At 42.4% G+C, this 10,223-nt stretch overlaps 1 protein-coding gene across 1 annotated transcript in view; it reads right to left on the bottom strand.

Moving 5' to 3' along the window:
* Nucleotides 1-7,293: 7,293 nt before the first annotated feature.
* Nucleotides 7,294-10,223, bottom strand: part of SLC2A9 (solute carrier family 2 (facilitated glucose transporter), member 9) — a gene marked incomplete at its 3' end in the record, with an annotated part of 151,835 nt that continues 148,905 nt past the window's right edge. The window contains exon 8 of the mRNA XM_006874672.1: nt 7,294-7,441. Coding sequence (XP_006874734.1) covers nt 7,294-7,441 — 148 coding nt within the window. The remainder of the gene's footprint in view (nt 7,442-10,223) is intronic.

Genomic DNA, 10,223 nt, shown 5'->3' with positions numbered 1-10,223 from the left:
CTCTTCCAAAACAGATCTATTGGTTCTTTTGGCAGCCCATGGTACTTTTAGTATTCTCCTCCAACACCACAACTCAAAGGTATACGGTCTTCCTTATTCACTGTCCAGTTTTCGCATCCATATGAGGTTATTGAAAATACCATGGCTTGGGTCAGGCTCACCTTAGTCCTCAAGCTGACATCTTTGCCCTTCAACACTTTAAAAAGTTCCTGTGCAGCAGATTTGCCCAATGCAATATGTCGTCTGATCTCTTGACTGCTGCTTCCATGAACATTGGTCGTTGATCCAAGAAGAATGAAGTCCTTGACAACTTCAATCTCTTCTCCGTTGATAAGAATGTTGTTTATTGGTCCAGTGGTGAGGATATTTGTTTTCTTGACATTGTGATGCAATCCATACTGAAGGCTTCCCTGTAGGCACATGGATATTATCCTATCACAGACAGCGTTGTACCTCATGACTGATCTGGATATGTTCTTTTTGACGATGAATGCAACATCATTCCTTTTCAATTTGTCATTCCCTGCACAGTAAACCATGCGGTTGTCAGATTCAAAATGGCCAATACCAGTCAATTTTAGCTCACTAATGCCTAAGATATCGATATTGATGTGTTCCATTTCATTTTTGACACCTTCCAATTTTCCCAGATTCATACTTCGCACATTCCATGTTCCAGTTTTCAGTGGATGTTTACAGCAGTTTCTCTTCATTTTGAGTTGTTATCCATCAGCAAATGAAGGTCCCAGGGGCTTCTCTCCCGCAAGGTTTACTCCATTCACGTCATCACAGTCAACTCTACTTTGAGGAGGCATCTCTTCCCCAGTCACATTTTGAGTGCCTTCCAACCTGAATGGCTTATTTTCTGGCACTGTATCTGACAGTGTTTCTCTGCTATTCATAAGGTTTTCAGTGACTAACGATTTGGAAGTAGTTTGTCACTCTTTCTTCTTAGTCTGTTTCTGTCTGGAAGCTCATCTGAAACCTGTCCACCATGGGTTACCCTGCTGGTTATTTAAAATACCGGTGGCATAGCCCTCAGAATCACAGCAACTCAAGCCACCACAGCACGACAGACAGACGAGTCGTGGTCGTTTGGTTTTATGTCAAAACTGTCAGTTTAAATTTCAAGGAGATCTGTGTGCATGCGTAGAAGAACCCTCCAGGGGTGGGGTGGGGTATCCATTCGCTTAGGTATCCCCTCTACTTACCAGAATGGAGGTGCTCAGTCTGGGAGAGACCAATGAACAATGGACAGATACCAAAAAAACAACAACCTGTCCACTTGGGTGACCCTTTTGGTTATTAAAAATACCGGTGGCATAGCCCTCAGAATCACAGCAACTCAAGCCACCACACAGAAATGTAATAGAGGGCTGCTATGGGTCAAACGGACTCAACCACACTTAACAACAACAAGCCCTTCTTCTAAGTTTCTGTAAGCTTTGTTCTACAAACTGGGGGCCTAGTCTAATATTTCAGTGATGGCGAGGTTGGTTCTGTCTGCCAATCTGTGGTCCACAGAAGCCCTGCAGAATCGTTATTTATCAACAAAAGAGTGATGTGAGAACAGTTGTTTTGGCTTGGTTTTGGAGCACACTTTCGGTCTAATGATTCCTTGGGGAAGTCAGCCTCTCTCTAAGCCTTCACCACCTGTTTGTCAGTGTGTCATACTGTAGGGGATTGTGTGTGGCTACCATGCTGGACTTGTGCCACCAAGAGCTCAAATACCAGCAGGTTCACTCATGGTAGACAGGTCTTAGTGGAACTTCCAGAATAAGATAGACTACAAAGAAAAGTCTCATGATCTATTGCTGAAAGTCTTCCACTGAGAACCTTATGGATCATAACAGAATACAGTCTGGCACACTGTTGGAAGATGATCCCTCTTGGCTGGAAGATACTCAACATACACTCAATGGTTGTAACAATGGACTCATATATGCCAATGATGAAGAAGATGGTATAGGAACAGGCACTGTTTCTGTGTGTTGTACACGGGTCACCATGCAGACTCCATGACAACAAAAGGTCTCCCTACTTCCACTCTCATGGTGGTCCTGGGTCCCAATAAGGACTATATTTTTATTTCACCCCTATGACCTCCTCTATACTGAATGATTGCTAAATCTTACTGTGAAGAGTAATGAGTGCGAATTACTGTGGCTCACATTCGTCCAGATTGGGAAAAGCCCAGAACCTGGTCTTCTCAATGGAATGTGCCTCACATCCAACAGCAGCTTCCAACCCCCACACATGGTTGCGGGTGCTCGGTCTGACCTGAAAGACACTCCATGGACATTCACTCATCAGAAAGTTCATACTGCACTAAGAAAATCAATTTGGAAAGTCAACACTATCCACAGGATGCAATTACTTACAGGCGACCAAGCCGAGGAGGGATACCTGGACATCAAATGAAGAATTCCTTTCCCATTTCAATTTTATTAAGCCCCAGAGTCATTTTAATAGACTGTTAAAATCTCATAAAGAAGAATGGGGAAAAAAAGGTGGCAGTCCATCTTGATAAGCAATTACCTCAAGGGGTTGATGAAATAGTTTAATATTTTTGGAAACAGGATAATAAAACCCTTGGATAATAATTTTAAAAAATTGAATATTGACTCTCTGTCAGCACTGTGAGTTTCGTTTCCATGACAACTTTGTCAGATGTGTATTGGTTTCCCATTGCTGATATAACTAATTCTCACAACTTGGTGCCTTAAAAGAACAAAAGCTTTTGGAGATCAGAAGTCCAAAGTGTGTCTTGTGGGGATAAAATCAAGGTGTATGTTCAGCTTCCTTCCTTCTGAAGGCTCTGGGGAAGAATCCATTTCCTCATCTTTTCCAGAATCTAGCCTGCATCACTGATTTTGTCACCACATCTGTCCTTTAACTCGGATTCAACTGACATTCTCTGTTTGGTTCACTCAGGTAATTTGTCCATCTCAGGAGCCTTAACTTAATCATACCTACAAAATCCCCTTAGCAATGTGTGCTGGTTTATGTGTCGACTTGGATAGACTGTAAATCCACTGCTGTTGAGTTGATTCCGACTCATTGCAACCATGAAGAGGGGTTCTGAGGTTGTAAATCTTTATGGGAACATAAAGTCTCATCTTTCTCCCAAGGAGTGGCTGGTGCGTTTGAACTACCGACCTTGTGATTAGCAGTTCAGTGCTTATCCTACAGCCCTACCAGAACTTCTTTGGAGAGGCTATAGGGCCCAGTTATGCAACCAAATATTAATCTAAGTGTTGCTGTGAAGATAATCATAGATGTGATTAGCATGCCTGATCAGTAGATCTTAAATAAAGGAGACTGTTGTTATTAGATGCCATTAAGTTGGGTCTGACACATAACAACCCATGCACAACAGAACAAAACACTAACTGGTCTGGCCCATCCTCACAGTCATTGCTGTGTTTGAACCCATCGTTGTAGCCACTGTGCCAATCCATCTCAATGAGGGTCTTCCTCCTCTTTTCTTTTTTTTGTCAACTCTGGACTTTGCCAAGCATGATGTCCTTCTCCAGAGATTGATCCCTCCTGATAACTTGTCCAACGTACAAGAGATGAAGTCTCATTATCTTCGAGTCTAGGGAACTTTCAGACTTTATTTCTTTCAAGACAGATTTATTCATTATTTTGGCAGTCCATCATATATTCACTGTTCTTTGCCAACACTGTAATTAAAATATATCAACTCTTTTAAGGTCTTTGAATTAATTGTCCAGCTTTTACACATATACAAACTGATTGGAAATGCCATGATTTGGGCATCATTGATTAATCTAGATATCTCCCCCACATGGCCAGAATCAACCACACCATGTGTGTTTCTGTCTCATTTGTACCTACTGACAACAAGGTAGGTTTTCAGTAAGTGGCTGAACAGAGAAAAGCTGGAAAGATCCTTAACCAGTAGTGAAGACTTGATGCTGAAATGATTCTGAAGATGGCAGCATTTTGTTCTGTTAACACACCAAGTCACTGAGCGTGGGAGTCCAATGACACACAGCCAAGATATGTCCAGATCAGGATTCATGTTCAGTTTCATTTCACTACAGAACCTGTGAATGCACTACCAGATTCTAGAGAATCCCAGCATTTCCCCCAAAATGTTTATTTTGCATACTGGAAGTTATTGAGAAAGAGAGATGTCCCTTTAGTGAACATTTGTTATCAAGTAGTCCTCTCCATCATTACCCCTGTCAACTGGATGCCTTTTCACTTCTCTTTGTTTTATAAACTCCTACATGTTTGTGGACTGAAGTTGTCAAGGACTTCATTCTTCTTGGATCAACTATCAACACTCTGGAAGCAGCAGTCAAGAAATCAAACAACATATTGCATTAGGCAAATCTGCTGCAGAAGATCTTTTTAAAGTGTTGAAGAACAAAGATGTCAGCTTGAGGACTAAGATGCTCCTGACCCAAGCCATGGTATTTTCAATAACCTCATATGCATGCAAAAGCTGGACAATGAATAAAGAAGACTGTAGAAGAATTGATGCTTTTGAGTTATGGTGTTGGAGGAGGATATTGAAAGTGTCATGGGCTGCTAAAAGAATGAACGGATCTGTGTTGGAAGAAGCCAGAGTGCTCCTTGGAGGCCAGGATCAGAAAACTTCATCTTTTATACTTCAGACATATTGTCAGGAGGGACCAGTCACTGGAGAAGGATCTCATGTTTGGTAAGGTGGAGGGTCAGAGAAAAAGAGGAAGACTCCCAAGGAGATGGATTGGCCAGGTGGCAGCATCGATGGACTCAGGTGCGGCAACTTTAGGTTGGCCCAGGACAGGGCAGTGTTTCGTTCTGTTGTGCATAAGGTCGCTATGACTTGGTACTGACTCGACGGCACCTAACAACAACAACGACAACATATTCGTGGTAGTGAGATGACAGCTGATGACTTTGGATCATTTCTGAAGTCATGGGCAGTGGATTTAAGGCTGCCATGAAATTTCTGAGTCAACTCTTAGGAATGATGTGGCTCTCTTGTGTATTTTGTGATGGAGTCATGGTGTGGCACTGCACGATAATGTGCTGGACTGTAAGATCAGTTTGACCTGCAAGGTTGGCTGTTCTAACCCACCAGCTGCCCCTTGGAAACCCTATAAGGGTGGTTATGAGTTGGAACTGACTCAGTGGTACTTAACAACAACAACAGCAAAAGTGTAAAAGAAGAGAAGAATTTATTAAAAGAGAATCTATAAGGAAGAGCATAGAAGAATCGGTGTCTTTTAGTTATGGTGTTGGAAGAGAATATTGAAAGTGCCACGGACTACTAGAAGAACAAACAAATCTGTGTTGGAAGAAGTACAGTCAGAGTGCTCCTTAGAAGCCAGGATGACCAGACTTTGTCTCTCATACATCGGGCATATTATCAGGATGGACCAGTTCCTGGAGAAGACATCATGCTAGGTAATGTGAAGGGTCAGCGTGAAAGAGGAAGACATGATGGATTGGCACAGTGGCAGCGATGGGCTCAAGCTTAACAACAATTGTGAGAATGGAGCAGGGCCGGGCAGTGTTTTGTTCTATTGTACACAGAGTCGCTATGAGTTGGAACAACAAAGACATGAAATGGGGGCTGCAGAGGTTCAGTGATGAACTTTTTCCTAGTATGCCAGAGACCTGGATTCACTTCCCAACCAATGTGCAGCCACCACCTGTCAATGGAGGCTTGTGCTATGCTGCTGAACAGGTTTCAGTGGGACTTCCATATTAAGAAAGACTAGGAAGAAAAGTCTGGTGAGCTACTTCTGAAAAGGAGTTAATGACCCTATAGATGACAATGGTTTGAATTACAACAGACTCTGGGGAAGGTGCAGGATTGGGCAGTGCTTTATTCATTGCACATATGGTCACCTTAAGTTTGGGTCCAACTCAGGGGCAGCTAACAACAACAACAAGCCATTGCTGCCTAGTCCATTCTGACACATGGCGACTCTATGTGCTATAGAGTAGAACTGAACTCCGTGGACTTTTCTTGGCTGTGATCTTTATGGAAGGGGATTGCCAGGCCTTTCTTCCACTGAACCATGGGTGAGTACAAACCATTTCTACAATGATTTAAATAAAATACCCTGTTGATGCCGAGTTGATTCTGATTCATTGTAACCTTATAGGATAGAACTGCCCTATAGAATTTATAGGGCTGTAATCTTTATAGCCACCACTTGTCTGTCAGTTTGTCATACTGTGGTGGCTTACATGCTGCTGTAATTCTGGAAGCCATGCTACCGGTATTTTAAATACCAGAAAAGTCACTGATGGTGGACAGGTTTCAGCTGAGCTTCCAGAGGAAGACAAACTAGGAAGAAGGAGAGATGGACTACTTCTGAATGCTTAGTCACTGACTAGCAGTGGAACACTGTCAGATAGCACCAGAATATTGAATATTGAAACATGATGAAGAGCACCAGAATATTGTCAAAAAAAAAAAAGAGGAAGACCCGCAATGAGATGGATTGGCACAGTGGCAGCATCAATGGGCTCAAGCATAGCAACAATTGTGAGGTTGGCGCAGGACCGGGCAGTGTTTCGTTCTGTTGCACATAAAGTCGCTATGGGTCAGTATCAACTTGATGACACCTCTAACAACAACAATCATGACAGAAGCAGACTGCTACGTCTTTCTCCGACAGAGCGGCTGCTGGGTTTGAACCACTGAACTTTAGGTTATAGCTGAACTTCTAACCACTGCAGCACCACGGGTGTTGTTCAACACTAAAGTTGTTTCCATCGAGTTGACTCTGACCCATAGCTCTCCTCTAGCCAAACCTTCCTGCTATCGAGTCAATCCTGACTCACAGTGACCCTATATAGGGTTTCTGAGGCTGTAAATCTTTACGGGAGCAAAAAGCTTCATCGTTAACCTGTAGACCACCTGGTGTGTTTGAACCACCAGTCTTGCAGTTAGCAACCAAATGCTTATCCCACCACCTCATCATGGCTCCTTAGTGACCCTTATGGTCAGCAGTCCAGTGCTTATCATACATAGTAAGAAGAGAGTAAATCTGTCCCCATGGTGTTTCCAAAGCTGTAAATCTTTACAGGAGTGCATTACCTCATCTTTCTACCTTGGTGGATTCAAATCACTGACATTGTGGTCAGCAGCCCAACACCTGGCCCACTCTGCCTCCAGGGTTCTCTTCAGCAGCAATAGGGAAGTGAAACATACAGAAGAATCTTCTCTAGATGTGTAAAATGTCAGTGATGGAGGTATAGTGAGCTGCAGACAGTCTGGAGGACTAACGGGTCTTTAGAGGCACGCTTGTCCTTCACCTGGGGTCCCTGAAGTGAGTGTTTTCAATGTACTTACAGAGAAGATGGCAGCCAAAGTCTCAATACCGCCTGTGCTCAAGGTGATGTATGGGATCTTTTCTGAAGGGATCCCAGCTGTTTCAAAGATACTGTTGGTGTAGAACCAAATCTAAATGCAGGAAAGAAAAAACAAATGGTAGGTGGTCATAAATTCAGGGACCAAGAAGTCTAGAGATTCGCTACAAAATTCAGAGCCACAAGATGGAGCTGGGCGGATGTGGCTGAATTCCTGGTTTTCTAGCGTCTTCATTACCGAAGTTGTTGTTGTTGTTAAGTGCCACCTAGTTATTCACAGAGATCCTGTATAGGGTTTCTGAGGAAGCAGCTAGTAAGTTTGAACTGCTGACCTTGTGGTCCAAACTGACCTTGCAATCCAGTGTTTGTTGTTGTTAAGTGCCGTCGAGTCAGTTCCGACCCATCACGACCCTGTATAGAGTTTCTGAGGTTGTAAATCTTTAAGGGAGCACAAAGTCTCATCTTTCTCCCGTAGAAGGGCTGGTAGTTTTGAACTGCTGATCTTGAGGTTAGCAGCCCGACTCATAACCACTATGCTACCAGGGCTACTTAATCCAGTGTTTAGGTCTCTTATGTTACTAACTGGGCAGTTACGTAATGATGTAATGTTGCAGTTGTGTAATAATGAAATCTGGTAGCTATGAGGGGTTTCAAAAAGTTTGTGGGGTGTGGAATGAAAAGACAATGAATTTTTTCCACTGACTTTTGGATGCAGTCATCCAACATTTTGTGGTCTGGTGTGGTCATCCTCCATTTTCAAATAATGCCAAGTTTTTGTATAATGGCCTTGTCTTTGGAACCTAACCATCCGTATTAACAAGTGAGGAGTTGTTGTTTTTGAATGTCATCGAGTTAGCCCTGACTCATAGCAACACCATATAGGTGTTCCAAAGAGCAGCTGGTGAGTTTGAACTGCCACCAACCTTGTGGTTCACACCAGTCTTACGGTCCAGTGTTTTAACCCACAGTGGCACACCACACTTACTGATGAACATCAAAGACCACAACATTTGGTATGGATTGCACCTCAATGTAAAGAAAGCAAAAATCCTTACCACTGGACCAATAAACAACATTCTTGTCAATGGAAAAAAGATTGAAGTTGTCAAGAGCTTCATTTTTCCTGGATCAACCATCAACACTCATGGAAGCAGCAGTCAAGAAATCAGATGAGTATTAGGCAAATCTGCTGCAAAAGACCTTTTCAAAGTGTTGAAGAGCAAAGCTTGAGGACTAAGGTATTTTCAATCACTTCATATGCGTGTGCAAGTTGGACAGTGAATAAGGAAGACCATAGAAGAATTGATGCATTTGAGTTATGGTGTTGGAGGAGAATATTGAAAGTACCATGGACTGCCAAAAGAACCAAGAGATCTGTGTTGGAAAAAGTGCAGCTAGAGTGCTCATTGGAGGCCACGATGGCCAGACTTCATCTCTCATACTTTGGACATGTTGTCAGGAGGGACCAGTCCCTGGAGAAGGACACCATGTTTGATAAAATGTAGGGTCAGAGAAAAAGATGAAGGCTCCCAGTGAGATGGATTGGCACAGTGGCAGTATCAATGGGCTCAAATGTAGCAACAATTGTAAGATTGGTCCAGGACTGGGCAGTGTTTTGTTCTGTTGTGCATAGGATTGCTATGCGTTGGTACAAACTCGATGGCACCTAACAACAACAACAACAACAACAGATATACAATTGTCTTTAAGAGTTGAGTTGGTCCCTCCTCATAGCAGCCCTGCATAGAGGTTCTGAGGAGTAACTGGTGGGTTTGACCTTGTGGTTAGCAGTCCAGTACTTATCCTACAACACACCAGGATTCTATCTGTCTGTCTATCTTTCTATCTATCTACCTATCTAATAATACATTAGTCATTTCAACATGGCATTAATTATTTCCATCATGCTGTTCAACCATCATCATTTTCTATTCCAAATTTTCGTTCATCCTGAAGATGAGCTCAGTGTCCTCTAATTGCTGAATTTTCTTTTGCCCCATCTCCTGTCTACCTTTGGTAACCACTAATAATCATTGATCTCTAGACTATTTATTTCATATAAGTGTGATCATACAATACTTGTCCTTTTGCAATTGACTTATTTCACTTTCCATAAAGTTTTCAAAATGATTCGAACTGACTGGAAGAGATCAATATTTGTGCCCATTCCAAAGAGAGGTGACCCTACGGAATGTGGAAATCATTGGACAATGTCATTAGTATTGCATGCAAGTAAAATTTTGCTAATGATAATCTAAAAAGAACTGCAGCAGTACATTGACATAGAGCTTCCAGAGGTTCAGGCTAGATTCAGACAGGGAAGTGGAACAAGGAATATCACTACTGATATCAGATGGATCTTGGCTGAAAGCAGAGAAGACCAGAAAAAGATGTTTGCCTGTGCTTTATTGACTATGCAAAGGCTTTTGATTGTGTCAATTATGACAGCCTATGGACAGCATAGTAGAGAATGAGTATTTCTGAACAGTTAATTGTTCTCATGCGAAACCTGAACATAAACCAAGAGGCAGTTGTTTAAACAGAACAAGGGGACAACGAGTGGCTTAAAATTAGGAAAGGTGTGTTCCAGGGTTGTATTCTTTCATCATATTTATAGCTGGGTTCTACGAAGAAAAATGCGGCATCAGGATTGGAGGAAGACTCATTAACAACCTGCGATGTGTAGATGATACAACCTTGATCGCTGGAAGTGAAGAGGACTTGAAACATTTACTGATGAAGATCAAAGAGCACAGCCTTTGATATGGATTACATCTCAATGTCAAGGAAACAAAAATCCTCACCACTGGACCAATAAACAACATTCTTACCAATGGAGAAAAGATTGAAGTTGTTAAGGACTTCATTCTTCTTGG

This window comes from Chrysochloris asiatica, unplaced genomic scaffold (genome assembly GCF_000296735.1).
Source record: "Chrysochloris asiatica unplaced genomic scaffold, ChrAsi1.0 scaffold00292, whole genome shotgun sequence".
Lineage (NCBI taxonomy): Eukaryota > Metazoa > Chordata > Mammalia > Afrosoricida > Chrysochloridae > Chrysochloris > Chrysochloris asiatica.
This window is presented reverse-complemented; position numbering and strand designations above follow the sequence as displayed.